The 21,567-nt window shown below is 36.3% G+C and overlaps 1 protein-coding gene across 1 annotated transcript in view; it reads right to left on the minus strand.

Annotated features, from left to right (window-relative positions):
* SH3BGRL (SH3 domain binding glutamate rich protein like) overlaps positions 1 to 21,567 on the minus strand; it is a 94,437-nt gene that overhangs the window by 12,574 nt on the left and 60,296 nt on the right. The window contains exon 2 of the mRNA XM_087860344.1: positions 6,203 to 6,388. Coding sequence (XP_087716470.1) covers positions 6,203 to 6,388 — 186 coding nt within the window. The remainder of the gene's footprint in view (positions 1 to 6,202; positions 6,389 to 21,567) is intronic.

Consider the following 21,567-nt stretch of genomic DNA (forward strand, 5'->3'; position numbering starts at 1 on the left):
ACTTATCCAAAAGAAAAGAGAAAGGACCCAGATTATTAAAATTATGAATGAAAAAGGAGAGGTCACGACGAACACCACTGAAATTGGAAGGATTATTAGAAATTTTTATCAACAGCTATATGCCAATAAACTAAGCAATCTGGAAGAGATGGAATCCTTCCTCGAAACCTATAAACTACCAAGATTGAAACAGGAAGAAATTGATTTCTTAAACAGGCCAATTAATTATGAAGAAATTGAGTCAGTGATAAACAACCTTCCAAATAACAAAACTCCAGGCCCGGACGGTTTTCCTGGGGAATTCTACCAAACATTCAAAGAAGAAATAATACCTATTCTTCTAAAGCTATTTCAAAAAATAGAAACAGAAGGAAAGCTACCAAACTCATTCTATGAGGCCAATATTACCTTGATCCCCAAACCAGGCAAAGACCCCATCAAAATGGCGATTTACAGACCGATTTCCCTAATGAATATGGATGCCAAAATCCTCAACAAGATACTTGCTAATAGAATCCAACAGTTCATTAAAAGGATTATCCACCACGATCAAGTGGGATTCATACCTGGGATGCAAGCGTGGTTCAATATTCGCAAATCAATCAGCGTGATACATCATATCAACAAGAAAAGACTCAGGAACCATATGATCCTCTCAACTGATGCCGAAAAAGCATTTGACAAAATACAGTATCCTTTCCTGATTAAAACCCTTCAGAGTGTAGGAATAGAAGGTACATTTCTCAATCTCATAAAAGCCATCTATGAAAAGCCTACTGCAAATATTATTCTCAATGGGGAAAAGCTGGAAGCCTTTCCCTTAAGATCAGGAACACGACAAGGATGCCCACTCTCGCCACTATTATTCAACATAGTACTAGAAGTCCTTGCAACAGCAATCAGACAACAAAAAGGGATCAAAGGTATTCAAATCGGCAAAGAAGAAGTCAAAATGTCTCTCTTCGCAGACGACATGATACTCTATATGGAAAACCCAAAAGAAGCCACTCCCAAACTCTTAGAAGTTATAGAGCAATTCAGTAACGTGGCGGGATACAAAATCAGTGCTCAGAAATCAGTCGCATTTCTGTACACGAATAACGAGAACGAAGAAAGAGAAATCAGGGAATCCATCCCATTTACAATAGCACCAAAAACCATACGTTACCTTGGAATTAACTTAACCAGAGACGTAAAGGACCTTTATTCTAGAAACTATAAATCACTCTTGAAAGACATTGAGGAAGACATAAAAAGATGGAAAGATATTCCATGCTCATGGATCGGAAGAATTAACATAGTTAAAATGTCCATGCTACCCAGAGCAATCTACACTTTCAATGCTATCCCGATCAAAATACCGAGAACGTTTTTCAAAGAACTGGAACAAATAGTCCTTAAATTTGTATGGAACCAGAAAAGACCCCGAATCTCCAAGGAACTGTTGAAAAGGAAAAACAAAGCTGGGGGCATCACAATGCCGGATTTCGAGCTGTACTACAAAGCTGTGATCACAAAGACAGCATGGTACTGGCACAAAAACAGACACATAGACCAATGGAACAGAATAGAGAGCCCAGAAATGGACCCTCAGCTCTTTGGGCAACTAATATTTGATAAAGCAGGAAAAAACATCCGGTGGGAAAAAGACAGTCTCTTCAATAAATGGTGCTGGGAAAATTGGACAGCTACATGCAAAAGAATGAAACTTGACCACTATCTCACACCATACACAAAAATAAACTCCAAATGGATGAAAGACCTCAATGTGAGACAGGAATCCATCAAAATTCTAGAGGAGAACATAGGCAGCAACCTCTACGACATCGGCCAAAGCAACCTTTTTCATGACACATCCCCAAAGGCAAGAGAAACAAAAGATAAAATGAATTTATGGGACTTCATCAAGATTAAAAGTTTCTGCACATCCAAGGAAACAGTCAGAAAAACTAAGAGGCAGCCCACGGAATGGGAGAATATATTTGCAAATGACACTACAGATAAAGGACTGGTATCCAAGATCTACAAAGAACTTCTCAAACTCAATACACGAGAAACAAATAAACAAATCAAAAAATGGGCAGAAGATATGAACAGACACTTTTCCAATGAAGACATACAAATGGCTAACAGACACATGAAAAAATGTTCAAAATCATTAGCCATCAAGGAAATTCAAATCAAAACCACACTGAGATACCACCTTACGCCAGTTAGAATGGCAAAAATAGACAAGGCAAGAAACAACAATTGTTGGAGAGGATGTGGAGAAAGGGGATCCCTCCTACATTGTTGGTGGGAATGCAAGTTGGTACAGCCACTCTGGAAGACCGTGTGGAGGTCCCTTAAAAAGTTAAAAATTGAGCTACCCTATGATCCAGCCATTGCACTACTGGGTGTTTACCCCAAAGATACAGACGTAGTGAAGAGAAGGGCCATATGCACCCCAATGTTCATAGCAGCAATGTCCACAATAGCTAAATCGTGGAAGGAGCCGAGATGCCCTGCAACAGATGACTGGATTAAGAAGTTGTGGTCCATATATACAATGGAATATTACTCAGCAATCAGAAAGAATGAGTTCTCAACATTTGCTACAACATGGACGGCACTGGAGGAGATAATGCTTAGTGAAATAAGTCAAGCAGAGAAAGACAACTATCATATGATTTCTCTCATCTATGGAACATAAGAACTAGAATGATCAGTAGGGGAAGAAAGGGATAAAGAAAGGGGGGGTAATCAGAAGGGGGAATGAAACATGAGAGACTATGGACTATGAGAAACAAACTGAGGGCTACAGAGGGGAGGGGGGTGGGGGAATGGGATAGACCGGTGATGGGTAGTAAGGAGGGCACATATTGCATGGTGCACTGGGTGTTATACACAACTAATGAATCATCGAGCCTTACATCGAAAACCGGGGATGTACTGTATGGTGACTAACATAATATAATAAAAAATCATTATTAATAAAAAAAAGAATGAAAAAAAAATGCTACTCTACTGATCATAAAATGCAACTCTAGTTGTCTGTTTCAAGTGTTTTGGGATCGAAGTATATTATCATTTTTTGGCCCTGGACTTAGCAAATACAAACAGGTTTGTAACTCTGAGACAAAAAAAAAAAATCACCAGTTTCTCAATTAATTAATTTATTCTGCAAATATGTATTGAGCACCTACTACATACCAATCATTTTTTGGTGCTAAGAATACAAGAGTAAACAAAACATTAAGATCTTCATATCTATACATGGCTCAATCCTACGGAGTGAAAATGTAAAATATTTATAAAGAGTAGACAAAACAGATTGTAACATAGTCTGCTTCTTCTATAGGAATTCACTCAAGGAAAAAATAAAAATATTTTGTTTACACCTCTCGGACTCCAATAACATTAATCCAGAATGTAGTCTACCATATATTGGTATCATATTAATTATTAATTCATGAAAAAATGCTCTAGTTCTTCATATACATAGCATAAGCTCTTTCAGAACCATGATTATCCTTATAAATATTGTACTTACTATAACAGAGCCTCTTCAATGTAGTAGATTGATTGTTTTAGTCACATTCCATTCTAGAAATAAGAGTCTAAGCCATAGTTCAGTGGTTCTCAACAGGATGTAATTCCCCACCCCACTCCCTGGGACATCTGGCAAAGTCTGGAGATATGTTTGGCTTTTCACAACTGGAAGGGTGCTACTGGCACCCACAGGTAGAAGCCAGGGATGCTGCTAAGCATCCCACAATGCACAGGCAGCCCCCAACAACAAAGAATTGTCCAACCCAATATGTGAGCTGTTCCAAGATTGAGAAACCTTGAGATATTTTAAACAAGGGAATTTAATATGAAGAATTAATTTACAAAGGAACTGGTGAAAGGCAAACAGGAAATGGCAAGGCAATCCAAATATTAGCAAAAGCAAGAAGCTGTTGCCACAGCTATAGGGCTAAAAGGAAAAGTGCAGAAGATGATATTACATCGGAAACCGGGGATGTACTGTATGGTGACTAACATAATATAATAAAAAATCATTAAAAAAAAGATGATATTACAGAACCCAGGAGCTGGGATACCTGGTACCACAAAGGAGACACAGCCACTGTCATGAAGCACAGAATCAGGAAGGAGGAGAATACCTTGGCTTTTCCTCTCCTCTGTCCTCCACTCCTCCAACCAGTTCTCTTATTATTGGCCAAAACTAATAGGTAGCCAGTTGGCAAAAGAGACTGGGAAATGTAATTTACTGAGGTCACCCCCCCCCGCCATAATACAGAATGTAGGAAGAAAAGAATGAATATGGGATCTTTGTATAAATAGGAAAATGAAATATACAGTGGTTTAACAGAAAAAAATAAGAGCTTTAGAAAAAAAAAACAGACTTAGCAAGTTAGTTAACCTTCTTCTAGGCCTCATCTTCTTTATCCATAATACAGAAATAACAATACCTACCTCATGGAATTAGTATGAGAACTAACTAATATAATACACATAAAGCATACAGTACAATAACTGACATATATGTTTTCAATGAATAGTTACTGTATACCCTTCTCCCTAGGAGTCTGTATAGGGAGAAATCTTAATTTTTATTGTTAGTAAACTCCTAACTTAGTGCTTGGTACACAGGAGGCATTTGATAAAAATTGGGTTCTTTCTCCATTAATAAATATTTGGTTGAGTCTCACCTCCTGCCCCTTCCTTTCCAGCTCCCTATTTCTCAGTGATACCCGATTTCTATAACATAACTCCATTCCCTTACAGTGTGGCTTCTGAAGGAGAAATAAACCAGATCAATGGGGTTTCTGAAATGTTATCCTTATAACCTAAAATGTGTTTGTTTTTAAAGCCAAATGAATTAAAATTTCTGCTTCAAAAAAATTAAGACAATATATACTGGCTTATATTGGAGTGGATGGCCTCTGAGGCCTCTTCCACCTCCTGGGATACATACAGCATTTGCAGAAATTTCAATTATAGAGGCATTGAGGTTTCACTATCTACATGAAGAGCCTAATTGCCTTTTCCTTATCTGCAGAGTACGCCATTACACATTGGTCCTGTTAGCAACAACAGATGAAAACTTCAGGACCCTCCTCAGAACTGAAAAATTCAATTCACAGAAAAAATATTTTTTACCAATAAAATTCTCAATTTTTCCATGCGAGCTTCCCTAAATTTTCAGAATTCACAAAAAAAGATACCCACCAAAAAGTGTCCTCTTACTTCCATATAAATCAATGAACTAGAAGATTTGGATTGCTAACTCTAATACATTTGTTCCTCAGTCATGCTAATTCAGGACATAGCAGGGCAAACAGTTCTTTACCGGAAATTCCTATAACCCTCACATATGCTTTCTATACTGTCTCATCACATAGATATGGATTCATAACCACACTCCAATTGTTCCAGGTGTGTGTGATTCTTTCCACACCTCACTCTCAACCAGCTCCTTAAGAGAAAAACTTTTATTTATACTTGTACTTGCCATGGTACCTAGAGAGGCCATAGGCTGCCAACGTTAAATATATAGTGGCAGAAGATTAAAGGAAATTACTCTATGGTTTAAATAAAGACTACAGATAGCATACTTGAAAACACCAGTCACAAAGCAAAAGCCCATTTTTGTTTCCCTCATTCCTCACATGAGTTCAATTAGCTAACTTAACATTTTCTAAAAAATTATTAATAATACCAAAATAAAAGTATTACTGGCTTCAAGTAGGAAATAAGATATTACTCTTTTTAAACTATTTTTAAGCAGTTGACTTCTCAGAAGCTTTTTCATGGACATAGCAGAAACAACACAATTGCTCTAGATAGAATTCAGATGAAGAAATGGAAAAGCAGGGTGCCTGACTGGCTTAGTTGATAAAGCATGCAACTCTTGACCTCAGGGTTGTGAATTTGATCCACAGGTTGGGTGTAGAACTTACTTACACATAAAATCATTAAAAAAAGAAATGGGAAGGTAGCTATGTGTTCAAGATCTGTATTTATGCATTCACAGGAAATTTGGGGGGGATGACTCATCCATTTGCTTCCTAGTAGAAATATCCCAGCTGCCTAGGATAGATGAAGAGATGAACAGGAGAAATGGCTGTATACACATTTAGGGGTGGGGTGAAAGGGATAGGATGGATTTGAGGTGATCCATTTGATAGAACAAGAGTTTAAATTCGTTTCTTACCCCACGGTACTGGCTTTCATTGAAAATCTGAGGTGGCAGTGGGTATCCAGTGGCTGGTCGATTGTTTTCAGGTACATTTTCTCTCATCCACTTCCGATTCTCTTCATTTGCTGCAATGTCTTTTTCTTCAAATCCTATTTTGTTAGCTTCTAAAAAACCAAGCACATCTTGCTGTTTCTTCTTAATCTAGAACCCAAAGGACAAAGAAACTATGTTGTTGAACAAACAGATTTTGTTGTTTTTATTTTTCAAATTAAACACAGTCAGTGTTTGTGAACTAGCAGAAATGAATTCAGACAGGGATCAAGAGTTGTGGTTTCATAGAAAATATGTGGTTTTTCCACTTTATTATTTTGCTGTTAATGATGTCTCATAAGTGGATTGAATAGCTTTCAGTCAACAGTCAATAGGTTTTATCAACCTATTTTTTTATTTTTCCATCAAAAACTCCACACCTAATGATGCAGAAGTGCTAGCTAATCCATATCAATAACCCAAAATGCAGTTAAATCAAAACTGAGTAGTGGGAAGCTGTGCTTTCTGATTATCTATAAGCCTCTCTTAGTTTCAGCCCTTGCAGAAAATCTTTCCAAATGATTTGAGTCTGTATGGTGTCTTTTATTTATTTATTTTTTTGCCTTAAATTGTGTCCTTCATGTTTATTTTTATGTTTCTTAATTAAAAACTTCATAATTATTATAGCTTCTAAGTGCTTTTAGATCTACCTCATAGCAGAATAATTCTTTAAAAAAATATACCTATCATTTCTTCCAGTTTTTTATTAACTTTTTATTTTATTCCCAGTGTATTTAACATACAGTGTTATATTAGTTTCACATCTAAAATATAGTGATTCAACAATTCCATACACCACCCAGTGCTCATCACAAGTGCACTCTTTAATCCCCATCACCTATTTCACCCATCCCCCCACCAACCTCCCATATGGTAACCATCAGTTTGCTCTCTATAGTCAAGAGTCTGTTTCTTAGTTTGTCTCTCTCTTCCTTTTTCATTTGCTCAATTGTTTTGTTTATTAAATTCCACATATGAGTGAAATCATATGGTATTTGTCTTTCTCTGACTGACATATTTTGCTTAGCATAATACTTTCTAGCTTCATCCACGTCCTTGCAAACGGCAAGGATTTTGTTCTTTTTTATAGCTGAATAATGTTCAATTATGTATATATATCACATCTTCTTTATCCATTTATCTATCAATGCACACTTTGGCTGCTTCCATAATTTGGCTATTGTATATAATGCTGCAATAAACATGAGGGGGTGCATGTATCCCTTTGAATTAGTGTTTTGTATTTTTGGAGTAAATAGTAGTGCAATTACTGGATCATAAGGTAGTTCTATTTATAAATTTTTGAGGAAACTCCATACTGTTTTCTGCAGTGGGTGCATGAATTTGCATTCCCACCAATACTACAAAAGGGTTTCCTTTTCTCCATATTCTTACCAACACTCGTGTCTTGTGTTTATCATTTTAGACAATCTGATAAGCATGAGGTGATATCTCAATGCGGTTTTAAATTGCATTTCTCAGGGTTCCTGGGTGACTCAGTCAGTTAAAACTCTGTTTTTAGCTCGGGTCATGATCTCGGGGTCCTGGGATCAAGCCCCTCATCTGGCTCCCTGCTCAGCAGAGAGTCTGCTTCTCCTTCTCCCTCTAACCCTCCCACCTGCTCATGCGCTCTTCTTTCTCTCTCTTTCTCTGTTGCTCTCTCTCTCTCTCTCAAATAAATAAATAAAATCTTAAAAAAATAAAATAGGATTTTTCTGATGATGAGTAATGTGGAGCATTTTCTCCTGTGTCTGTTGGCCATCTATATATCTTTTATTTTCTTCTATTTCAAATTTTAATTTAATTCTAGTTAATTAACATATAGCGTAATATTGGTTTCAGGAGTAGAATTTAGTGATTCATCACTTACATATAACACCCAGTACTTATTAGAACAAGTGCCATCCTTAATACCCATCATTCATTTAGCCCATCACCCACCCACCTCCCTTCATCAACCCTGTTTGTTCTCTATCTTTTAGAGTCTCTTATTGTTTGTTTTCCTCTCTCTCTTTTTTCCCCCTTCACATGTATCCATTTGTTTTGTTTCCTAAGTTTCACATATGAATGAAATCATAATTGTCTTTCTCTGACTGACTTATTTTGCTTAGCATGGTACAATCTAGGTCCATCCACATCATTGCAAATGGCAGGATCTCGTTCCTTTTGATGGCAAAGTAATGTTCCATTATACATATGAAATCTTCCTTCCTTATCCATTCATTAGTTGATGGACACCAGGGCTTTTTCCATATTTCAGCTATTATTAATAATGCTTCTATAAACATCAGGGTGCATGTACTCCTGCAAATCTGTATTTTTGTAGCCTTTGGGTAAACAGCTAGTATTGCAATTGCTGGATCATAGGGTACTTCTATTGCTAACTTTTTGAGGAACCTCCATAATGTTTACAGAATAGCTGCACCAGTTTGCATTCCACAAACAGTGAAAGAGGGTTCTCCTTTCTCTGCATCCTCACTAACATCTGTTGTTTCCTGTGTTGTTTATTTTAGCCATTCTGACATGGGTGAGGTGGTATCTCATTGTGGTTTTGATTTGTATTTTCCTGATGATGAGTGATGTTCAACATCATTTCATGTGTCTGATAGCCATCTGGATGTTTTCATTGGAAAAATGACTATTCATGTCTTCTGCCCATTTTTAAAATAGATTATTTGCTTTTTGGGTGCTGAGATTGATAAGTTGTTGAGTGTGATAAGTTCTTTACAGATTTTGGATACTAAACCTTTATCATATATGTCACTTGCAAATATCTTCTCCCATTTGGTAAGCTGCCTTTTAGTTTTGTTGATTTCCTTTGCTGCATAGAAGCTTTTTATTTTGATGAAGTCCCAAGGGTTCATTTTTGCTTTTGTTTCCCTTGCCTCCAGTGATATGTCTAGTAAGAAGTTGCTGCAGCCAATGTCAAATAGGTTACTGCTATTTATTTATTTATTTATTTATTTATTTATTTATTTATTTATTTGACTGAGCCACCCAGGTCCCCTGGATTAACATTTTTTTTCTTTTTTTTAAATAATTTTTATTTTGTTATATTAGTCACCATACAGTTAAAGAGGTTACTGCTTACATTCTCCTCTAGGATTTTGATGGTTTCCCATCTCTCATTGAGGTCTATCATTCTTTTTTCTTTTTTTTCCTTTCAAGATTCTATTTAAATTCAAGTTAGTTCGGGGGCACCTGGGTGGTGCAGTTGGTTAAGCATTTGACTCTTGGTTTTGGCTCAGGTCATGATCTCAGGGTCATGAAATAAAGCCTTGCATCAGGCTCTGCACTCAGCATGGAGTCTGCTTAAGACTCTCTGTCTTACTATGGACTCTGGGAAACAAACTGAGGGCTTCAGAGGGGAGGGGGGTGGGGGATTGGGACAGGCTGGTGATGGGTATTAAGGAGGGCACATATTGCATGGTGCACTGGGTGTTATATGCAAATAATGAATCATGGAACACTACATCAAAAACAGGATATACTGTATGGTGACTAACATAATATAATAAAAAATTATTTAAAAAAAAAGACTCTCTCTCTTCTTTTGTCCCTCCCCACTATGCACTCTCCCTCTCACTCTCTCTCTGTACAATAAATAAATCTTTAAAAAATGAATACTAGTTAATTCACATATAGCATAGTATTAGTTTCAGGGGTAGAATTTAATGACTGATCAGTTGCATATAACACCCAGTGCTCATTACTTCAAATGCCATACTTAATGCCCATTATCCAATTACACCAGCCCCCCACCTACCTCCCCTCCAGCAACCCTCAGTTTGTTCCCTATATTTAAGAGTCTCTTATGGTTTGCCTCCCTGTCTTTATCTTATTTTTTTTCCTTCCTTTTCCCTATATTTATCTGTTTTGTTTCTTAAATTCCACATATGAGTAAAATCATATGGTATTTGTTTCTCTGACTGACTTATTTAACTTAGCATAATACCCTCTAGTTCCATCCATGTCATTGCAAATGGCAAGATTTCATTCTTTTTAATGGCCCAGTAATATTCCATAAGTGTATATATATCACTTCTTTATGCATTTATCAGTTGATGGGTATCTGGCCATTTTCCATATTTTGGCTAATACAGATAGTGCTGCTATAAACATTGGGGTGCATGTGCCCCTTTGAATCACTATTTTTGTATCCTTTGGATAAATACCTAGGAGTGTAATTGCTGGGTTTTATTTTTTCACTTTTTAAGGAACATCCATACTGTTTCCCAGAGTGGCTGCACCAGTTTGCCTTCCCAACAGTGTAAGAGGGTTCCCCTTCTCTACATACTTGCCAAAATCTGTTGTTTCCTAAGTTGTTAATTTTAGCCATTCTGACCTGTATGATGTGGTATCTCATTGTGGTTTTGATTGGTATTTCTCTGATGATGAGGGATGTTGAGCATTTTTTCATCAGTCTGTTAGCCATTTGTATTTCTTCTTTGGAGAAATGTCTGTTCATGGCTTTGGTCTGTTTCTTAGCCGATTTTTTTTTTTTATTTTTGGGTGTTGAGTTTGTTAAGCTCTTTATAGATACTAGCCCCTGATCTGATATGTCATTTGCAAATATCTTCTCTCATTCCATGGGTTGCCTTTTAGTTTTCTTGATTGTTTCCTTTCCTGTGCAGAAGCTTTTCCATTTGAATTTATTTTTGTGTATGGTGTGACAAAGTAGTACAGTTTCATTCTTCTGCATGTTGCTGTCCTGTTTTCCTAACATCAAATTGTTGAAGAGACTGTCTTCTTGCCATTGGATATTCTTTTCTGCTCTGTTGAAGATTGGTTGACCATATAGTTGTGGATCCATTTCTGGATTTTCTACACTGTTCCATTGGTCTACGTGTCTGTTTTTGTGCCTGTACCATACTGCCTTGATGAATACAGTTTTGTATTATAGCTTAAAGTACAGAATAATGATCCCTCCAGCTTTACTTTTCTTTTCCAGGATTGCTTTGACTATTTGGTGTCTTTTGTAGTTCCATACAAATATTAGGATTTGTGAAAAATGCTGTTGGTATTTTGATAGGGATAGCATTAAATGTGTAGATTGCTTTGGGTAAAGTAAACATTTTAACAATATCTCCCAATCCATGAGCATGGAATATTTTTCTATTTCTTTGTGTCTTTCTCGATTTCTTTCATAAGTGTTTTATAGTTTTAAGATTACACATCTTTTACCTCTTTGGTTAGGTTTATTCCTAGGTATCTTATTGTTTTTGACCCAATTATAAATGGGATAAATTTCTTTTTCTGCCTGTTTATTGTTGGTATATAGAAATGCAACAGATTTCTGTACATTGATTTTTTTATGCCACGACTTTACTGAATTCCTGTATCTTTTCTAGAAACTTTTTGGTGGAGTCATTTGGGTTTTCTACAGAGTATCATGTCTTCTATAAAGAGTGAAAGTTTGGCTTCATTCTTGCTGATTTGGATGCCTTTTATTTCTTTTTATTGTCTGATTGCTGAAGCTAAGACATTCATTACTATGTTAAATAGTAATGGTGAGAGTGGACATTCCTGTCTTGTTTCTGACCATAGAGGAAAACCTCTCAGTTCTCTCCCATTGAGGACAATATTAGCTGTGGGTCTTATGTATATGGCCTTTATGAAGGTGAGGTATGTTCTATCTGTAACTACTCTTTTGAGGCTTTTTATCAAGAATGAATGCTGTATGTTGCCAAATGATTTTTCTGCATCTATTGAAATGATCATATGGTTCTTATCTTTTCTTTTATTAATGTGGTGTATCACAATGATTGATTTGCAAATATTGAACCATCCTTGCAGCCCAGGGATAAATCTGACTTGATTATGTTGAATAATTCTTTGCATGTACTGTTAGATTCCATTTGCTCATATCTTGGTAAGAATTTTTTTGCATCCATGTTCATCAGGGGTATTGGTCTGTAATTTTCCTTTTTAGTGGGGTCTTTGGTTTGGAACCAAGGTAATGATGGCTTTGTAGAATGAGTTTAGGAGTTTTCCTCCCATTTCTATTTTTTGGAATAGTTTGAGAAGAATAGGTATTAATTCTTCTTAAATGTCTGGTAGAATTCCCCTGGGAAGCCATCTGACCCTGGACTTTTGTTTGCTGGGAGATTTTTGATTACTGATTCAATTTCTTTGCTGGTTTTGGCTCCGTTCTGATTTTCTGTTTCTTCCTGTTTCAGTGTTGGTAGTTTGTAGGCTTGTAGGAATTTGTCCATTTTTTTCCAGGTTGCCCAGTTTGTTGGCATATAATTTTTCATAATATTCTCTTATAATTGTTTGTATTTCTGTGGTTTTTGTTGTGATCTCTCCACTTTCATTCATGACATAATTTATTTGGTTCCTTTCTATTTTCTTTTTGGTAAGTGTGGCTAGGAGAATTTTGTTAATTCTTTCAAAGAACCAGCTCTTAGTTCAGTTGATCTGTTCTACTGTTTTTTTTTTGCTTGTTTGTTTCTATATTGTTTATTTCTGCTCTAATCTTTATTATTTTCCTTCTTCTGTTGGCCTTAGGCTTTATTTCCTGTTCCTTTTCTAGATCCTTTAGGTGTAAAGTTAGGTTGTGTATTTAAGACTTGTTTGCTTCTCAAGGTAAGCCTGTAATGTAATATACTTCCCTTTTAGTACCACCTTTGCTGTATCCAGATGGTTTTGGACTGTCATATTTTCATTTGCTTCCATGTGGTTTTTTTTTCTTTAATTTCTTCTTTAAGTTGCTGGTTAACCCTTTCATTCTTTAGTAGGATGTTCTTTAATCTCAATATATTTGTGGTCTTTCTAATTTCTTCTTTCTTTTTCTTTCTTTCTTTCCTTCTTTCTTTCTTTCTTTCTTTCTTTCTTTCTTTCTTTCTTTGTTGTTGTTGACTTCAACTTTCATTGTATTGTGGTCTGAAAATATGCATGATATGACCTCACTCTTTTTGTACTGGTTGAAGGCTGATTTCTGACCCACTATGTGGTCTATTCTGGAGAATGTTCCATGGGCAATTGAAAAGAAAGTGCAGTCTCTTACTTTAGGATGAAATGTTTTGAATATATTTGTTAAGTTCATCTGGTCTAAAATCAGAGAGGGAGACAAACCGTAAGAGACTCTTAACTATAGGAAACAAACAGGTTTGCTGGAGGGGAGGTGGGTGGGAGGATGTGGTAACTGGGTGATGGGCATTAACGAGTGCACTTGATGTAATGAGTACTGGGTGTTATATGCAACTGATGAATCACTAAACTCTACGTCTAAAATTAATAATACACTATATGTTAATTAATTAAATTTAAATAAAAAAGAAAAAAAGAAAAAAGAAAAAGAGTTCATCTTGTCTAGTTTGTCATTCAAATCCATTGTTTCCTTAATGATTTTTTGCTTAGATGGTCTGTCTATTGATGTAAGTAGGATGTTAAAGCCCCCTACTATTACTGCATTATTATCAATGAGTTTCTTTATGTTTATTTTTAATTGATTTATATATTTGTGTGCTCCCAAGTTGGGGGCATAAATATTTACAGTTGTTAGATCATCTAGTTGGATAGATCCCATTATTATGATATAGTGCCCTTCTCATCCCTTACTATAGATTTTGCTTTAAAATGTAGTTTGTCTGATATAAGTATGGGTACTCCAGCTTTCTTTTGGCATTCATTAGCATGACTGATTTTTCCTCATTGCCTCACTTTCAATTTCAAGACAAAATGAATCTCTTGTAGGCAGCATATAGATGGGTCTTTTTTAAAAATCCATTCTTACACCCTATGTCTTTTGATTGGAACATTTAGTCCACTTATATTCAGAGTGATTATTGATATATATGAATTTAGTGCCTGTAAAGTTGTGTTACCTGTAAAGCTGGTGCTTCTGGTGATATTCTCTGTTCCTTTCTAGTCTTTGTTGCCTATGGTCTTTTTTCACCATTCATAGAGTCTCCTTCAATATGTCTTGCAGGGCTGGTTTAGTGGTCATGAACTCCTTTAGTTTTTGTTTGTCTGGGAAACTTCTTTTCTCTCCTATTCTGAAGGACAGCCTTGCTGAATAAATTACTCTTGGCTGCATGTTTTTCCCATTCAGCACATTGAATGTATCATGCCATTGTCTTCTGGCCTGCTAAATTTCTGGAGACAGATATGCTGTTAACTTTATTTGTCTTCCCTTGTAGGTTAAGGACTTTTTTTCCTTGCTGTTTTCAGGATTCTTTCCTTGTCTGTGCATTTTGTGATTTTGACTATGATATTTCTTGGTGAGGGCCGTTTTTTATTGAATTTGATGGGAGTTCTCTGTAGTCCTTGGATCTGAGGTCTGTGTCCTTCTCCAGACTAGGGAACTTTTCAGCTATAATTTGCTCAAGTAAACCTTCTGCTCCTTTTTTTGATCTTCTTCTTCTGGGACTCCTATAATATGAATGTCTTTATTACACTTTAAGGAGTCACTGAATTCCTTTAGTCTACTTTCATGATCCAATATCTTTCTTTCCTTCTTGTTTTTAGCTTCAAATTTTCCATAATTTTTATCTTCTTCTGCTTCACCCATTCTCATTGTCATTGTATCCATTCAGTTTTGCATCTTGGTTTTAGCAGGGTTTTTTTGTTTTGTTTTGTTTTTGTTTTTGTTTTGTTTTTGTTTTAATTTCAAACTCACCAGTTCTTAGTTCTTTTATCTCTGTAGAAAGGGATTTTCTAGTGTCCTCTGTTCTTTTCTCAAGCCCAGCTAATTTCCTTATGATTATTGTTTTAAAATCTGGATCAGACTTCTTGTAACTATATTGATTAAATCCCCGCTGTGACTTGTTCCTGTTCTTTCTTTGGGGCAAATTTTTCATCTTGTCTTTTGTCTGGATCACCTTTTTTTTGGTGTGATTTTTGGAAAGCCTGTTGTATTCCTGCTCTTGAGAGTAATGGTTATATTAAGAAGTGTGGGGGAAGGAAGCTAGATCTTAGGTCTGTTTTGGTCTGCTTGTTAAAAGAAGCTAGATCCTATTTCCCTTAGAGCTGAAGCTTTGCAGCCCTCTATGATCAGTAGACTTGTTGTGTGTGAGGGGCTTGTGTGTGTCTTCTGGGGGAGGGGTCTGCTGTGCTGATTCTCAGGCGGACTTGTCCTAGTGGAGATGCAACTGCTGGACACACAGCCACAGAGCTTATTGTAAGTGACTGCAGCCTCCAGTTGGTGGTGCTGTTTTGCTCACTGAGTTGGGTCAGTGGTGATGGGGAGGTGGGAATACAGTGTTGCCCCACTCTCCCTGGAGTGGGAAAGTAGTGCTCACCACTCTTTAGGAAGCCCTTACAGAAGAGCGAAGAATCACCCCATTTGTGTCCCTGACTTCCATCAAATTCTCTCTTTCACCCTGCCTACGCCCAATCTATCTGCCTGTCAGGCCACGTGATACTCCATTGTTTCATCTCAGGCATATGGCTGGGTTTCAAAACTCCAAATTTTAGAGAACCGCCAGGTGCCAACCAGCACTGGCCTCTGGGGGAGGCCATTGCATCATTGTGTCTGGTCTCAGTTTGTCCTGGAAATTGGTCATACAATCAAACAGCAGTTTGGAGTTTATGGTATAGCACAGCCAGAACCCAGCACCAAGGTTTGCTGCCCTCAGCTGATGTCTCCCTTCCTTTGTCAGTGAATAAGGCAGCATGTTGGTGTCTGTTGGGTCTTTCGCCCCTGGAAAGTCTGTGCCACTTCTCCCAAATGCACTCCAATCAGGGGACCTGTTTCTCCCCGTGCAGCCCAGGGGATCATCAGACCATGTTGCCCGCTCCTGGGTCTCTGCCTTCCTTCCCCACTGGAGCACTGTCAAGCATGCTTGGCACCACCCTGGCAATGACCTCTAAAATTTCTGACTTTGCACTCTGCTGCTCATAAAAACTTGCAGTGGTCAACCCCTCTTATTTCCCAGTCAGTGGTTTTAGGGAAGAATTCTTCCTGTGTAATCCCCTGCACATGCCTTCTCTCTCTCTCTCTCTTTCTCTCTCTCTTCTCTCTGCGATCAGGGCTCCCTCCCCTTTTCAGCACCTGCAGTTCTTTTCTCTCCCAAATCAACTCTCCGCAGCTCCTAACTTCCATGATATGGCTGCTTTTCTACCTCCAGCTTTACAGTTTTGCTCTCTCAGTCCCCAGATGGATTTTTTGTGGGTGTGTTAAAAATGATTCAATATTCATCTAGTTGTGTTCAAGGGACAATGCAAGCTCAGGGTCCCCCTACTCCTCCATCATCCTCCATCTATATGTCTTCTTTGGAGAAATGTCTGTTCATGTCTTCTGCTCTTGTTTTAGTTGGATTGTCTGTTTTGGGGGGGTATTGAGTTGCATTAGTTTTTTTAATATATATTTTAAATACTAACCCTTTATCAGATATGTCATTTGTAAATATCTGCTCCCATTCAGTAGGATGTCTTTTGGTTGTCTTGATTGTTTCGTTCACTGTGTAGAAACTTTTTTATTTTGATGTAGTCCCAATAGTCTATTTTTGCCTGTGTTTCCCTTGCATCAGAACATATATCCAGAAAAATGTTGCTATGTCTGAGGTAGAATACAGTAGCCTGTGCTCTCTTTTAGGATTTTTATGGTTTTAGGTCTCACATTTAGGTCTTTAATCTGTTTTGAATTTGTTATTGTGTATGATATAAGAAAGTGGTCCAGTTTCACTATTTTGCATGTAGCTGACCAGTTTTCACAACACTGTTTATTGAGAAGACTCTCTTTATCCCATGGGAGATTCTTTCCTACTTTGTCAAAAATTAATTGACCATATAATTATGGATTCATTTTTGGGTTTTTTTATTCTGTTCTATGGATCTACATGTCTATTTCTGTGGCAGTACCATACTGTTATGGTCACTACACTTTTGTTAACATAACTTGAAGCCCAGAATTGTGACGCCTCCAGCTTTGCATTTCTTTCAAGATTGCATTGGCTATTCAGGATCTTTTGTGGTTCCATATATGTTTTGGATTGTTTTCTTCCAGCTCTGTGAAAAATGCTGTTGGAATTTTGAAACGGATTTCATTAAATGTGTAGGTTGCTTTGGGTAGTATAGACATTTTCACGATATTTGCTCTTCTAATCCATGAACATGGAGTATCTTTCCATTTCGTTGTGTCTTCTTCAATTTCTTTCACCAATGTTTTATAGTTTTCAGAACACAGGTTTTTCATCTCTTTGGTTAGGTTTATTCCTAGGTATTTTATTGTTTTTGGTGCAATTGTAATTGGAATTGATTCTTTAATTTCTCTTTCTGCTGCTTCATTATTAGTGTATAGAAATGCAACAGATTTCTGTATGTTGATTTTGCATCTTGTGACTACTGAAATGATTTAAGCATTCTAATAATCATTTTGGTGGAGTCTTTAGGGTTTTCTATATATAGTATGTCATCTGAAAATAGTGAAAGTTTTACATCTTTCTTGTCAATTTGGATTCCTTTTATTTCTTTTTGTTATCTGATTGTTGTGGCTAGGACTTCCAGTATTATGTTCAATAGAAGTGGTGAGAGTGTATATCCTTGTCCTGTTCCTGACCTTAGAGGAAAAGCTCTTAGTTTTTCACCATTAAGGATGATGTTCACCATGGGTTTTTCATATATGGACTTTAGTATGTTGAGGTATGTTCCCTCTAAACCTAGTATGTTGAGGGCTTTTATCATGAATGCATGTCGTACTTTGACAAATGCTTTTTCTGTATCTATTGAAATGATTATACAGATTTCATATTTTCTCTTATTGATGTGATGTATCACATTGATTGATTGGTGAATATTAAACCACCATTGCGTCCTAGGAAAAAATACCTAATTGATTGTGGTGAAGATTATTTAAATGTATTGTTGGATTCTGTTTGCTAGTATTTTGTTTATGTTTTTCACATCTATGTTCATTAGAAATATTGCCCTGTAGTTTTCTTTTATTGTGGTGTCTTTATCTGGTTTTGGTATTAAGGTAATTTTGGTCTAGTAGAAGGAATTTGAAAGTTTTCCTTCTTCTATTTTTTGGAATAGTTTGAGAATAATAGGTATTAAATTTTAAATGTTTGGTGGAATTGCCTGTTAACCCATCTGGTCCTGGATTTTTGTTTGTTCAGAGTTTTTTTTTTTTTTTTAATTACGGATTCAATTTCCTTGCTAGTAATCAGTCTGTTCAAATTTGTATATTTCTTCCTGCTGCAGTTTTGGTAGTTTATATGTTTCTAGGAATTTATCCATTTCTTCTAGTTTGTCCAATTAGTTGGCATTTTTTTAAAATAATATTCTCTTACAATTGTTCATACTTATGTGGTTTTGGTTGTTTTTTCTCCTCTATCAATTGTGATTTTGTTTCTTTGAGTCTTTTCTCTCTTTTTCTTGATAAGTCTGGCTAGAGGTTTATCAATTTTGTTGGTTTTTTTTCAAAGAAACAGTTTCTGTTTTGTTGTTTTTTTCCATTGGTTTTTTTTTTCTATATCATTTATTTCTGTTCTATTATTTATTATTTCCTTCTATCTGCTGGTTTTAGTTTTTTAAAAAATATTTTACTTATTTATTTTTGCAAGAGAGAGAGTGCATGAGCTGGATGAGGGGCAAGGGGAGAAGCAGACTCCCCAGTGAGGAGGGAGCCCAATGCAGGACTTGATCCCAGCACCTGAGCTGAAGGCAGACACTTAACTGACTGAGCCACCCAGGTGCTCTGGTTTTAGGGGTTTTTTTTTGTTTTGTTTTTTCTTTTTCTAGCTCCTTTAGGTATAAGGTTAAGTTGTTTGACATTTTTCTTGCTTCTTGAGATAAGTTTGTATTGGTATAAACCTTTCCTGCATCCAATGGATTGGATTATTGTGTTTACTTTCATTTTCATTTGTTTCCATGTAATTTTTTATTTCTTCTTTGATTTCTGGGTTGACCCATTCATAGTTTAATAGCATTTTATTTAACCTCCTTGTATTTGTGGTCTTTTCAGATTTTTCCTTGTGGTTGAGTTCCAGTTTCATAGCTTTGTGGTCAGAAAATGTGCATGGTATGACTTCAAGCTTTTTTAATTTTTTGAGACCCGATTTATGGCTAATATGTAGTCTGTTATTATTCGCATTCTAGTGAAAGTTCCACGTTCACTTGAATAGAATGTGTATTCTGCTGTTTTTAGAATGCAGTGTTCTGAATATATCTGTTAAATGCATCTGGTCCAGTGTGTCATACAAAGCCACTGTTTCCTTATTGATTTTCTGTTTGGCTGACTTACCCATTTATGTAAATGGGGTGTTAAAGTCCCTTATAATATTGTACTACTTCAATGACCTCCTTTCTGCTTGTTATTCACTATTTTATGTATTTGGGTGCTTTCATGTTGGGTGCATACATACCTATAATTGTTATGTCTTCTTGTTGGATTGTCCCACTATAGAGAGTGTCTTTCTTTGTCTCTTGTTACAGTTTTTGTTTTAAAGTCTATTTTTTCCAATATAAATATTGTTGCCCTGGCTTTCTTTTGTCATGCATTTGCATGATAGATGTTTCTCCATCCCCTTACTTTCAATCTGCAAGTGTCTTTAGGTCTGAAGCTAGTCTGTTACAGGCAGCATATAGATGGATCTTGTTTTTGTTTTGTTTTGTTTTTGATGGGTCTTTTTTTATTATTCATTCTGTCACCCTATGTCTTCTGATTGGAGTGTTTAGCCCACTTACATCCAAAGGAATCATTGATAGATATTTATTTATTACCGTTTTGTAACTTGTTGTGTGATTGTTTCTATCATTTTCTCTGATCTCTTCTTCTCTTGGTCTCTTTCATTGTTTGATGGTTTTCTTTGGTGATGTACTTTGATTCCTTTCTCTTTATACTTTCTGTCCTAATAAGCATCCTAAGACAAACAGAAATTAATCTTTCCTTGACCAAGTTACAAGTCAGAGTTACTCCACATTCAATTTTCATTGTTTAGAACAGAAATTGGCTAAGAATATATGACCTAAGCCTGCCTACATACGAGGTTTGGGATATACCTGTACTCATCAGCCATTAACATGTGCTTCTAAGGTTATGTTTCATGTGTTTGTGCTATTTCTTTGATAGAAGATTTGAAACCCATACCTTCCCACCCTGTGACACTGGGAAAAGTTTGGTCATGTTTCAATCACATTTTCTGTCCTCAAACTATTTCATATTCTTTATTTTCCAATACAGGTCAAACATAATACTGATGAAAATAATAAGAAAATGACAGCACCTCTACCTGATGTTTTACCAATATTTGGGGGGTTATAGATTAACCCATTAAAATAACAAAGTTTACATTTGATTTCTGTGCTACTTCTTTAGATTACCAGGTAGAGACAATACACTTATTTTGTCTCCTAACCATACCTAGGAGAGAGCTTTAAAATAGTAAAATTAAGATTTTTTTAGTTAGGTTTTTTTCTCCACTGATATGTATGTATGTATGTATGTATTTATTTATTTATTTTTTAAAGATTTTATTTATTCATTTGACAGAGATAGAGACAGCAAGTGAGAGAGGGAACACAAGCAGGGGGAGTGGGAGAGGAAGAAGCAGGCTCCCAGCAGAGGAGCCTGATGTGGGGCTCGATCCCAGAATGCCAGGATCACACCCTGAGCCGAAGGTAGACGCTTAATGACTGAGCCGCCCAGGCGCCCCTCCACTGATATGTATTTTTTTAGAACTTTAATTCACATATCTATGGTAATATACCCAAATCTAAAACTATTACTTAACATTTCTGAGCTGCAGAGCCCAATCAGTTTCTCAATGGAGTCATGCTGAAAAGTTACATAGAGCAGAAGCATCAGAAATATAAAATCAACAGAAGCAGTTATCCCAAAGGATATAATAATGAAAAATAAAAACAAAGCGATGACAACAACAACAAACATCTCTATAGTCCAGGCCCCTCTGGAGTTGTACCCACATACATATACATGCATACATACACATACACACATACATACACAGAGGTTGCATTTTTGTCCTAACTTGCTTGTGATTTTGAGTAAACAACTTTCTCTCTCATCACATAACCTCAGGAAAAATAATTAACTTCTTTAAAGATGCATTACAATCCAACACAGTTTGCAACAAGGTAATTCTTATAACAAGAATTTTATTTCCTTATTAGTATATAATGTGAAACTTTTACTTCTAAATGTAGCATATAGGCTTTTATAAATTTGAAGGAAAATCGATGTAAAAATCAATAAATAACCAGGCGTGAGTATCTAGGGGACTAATGCATTTAAGGGAAGATTCAATTAAATCAGTAGTTTTCAATCTTCATGATAACAATAGGTGTTCAGTTAGTGTGAAGTGTGTCAAGTAATTTGTCAATTG

This window comes from Ursus americanus, chromosome X, assembly GCF_024610735.1.
Source record: "Ursus americanus isolate L20-20 chromosome X, mUrsAme1.1.p, whole genome shotgun sequence".
NCBI lineage: Eukaryota > Metazoa > Chordata > Mammalia > Carnivora > Ursidae > Ursus > Ursus americanus.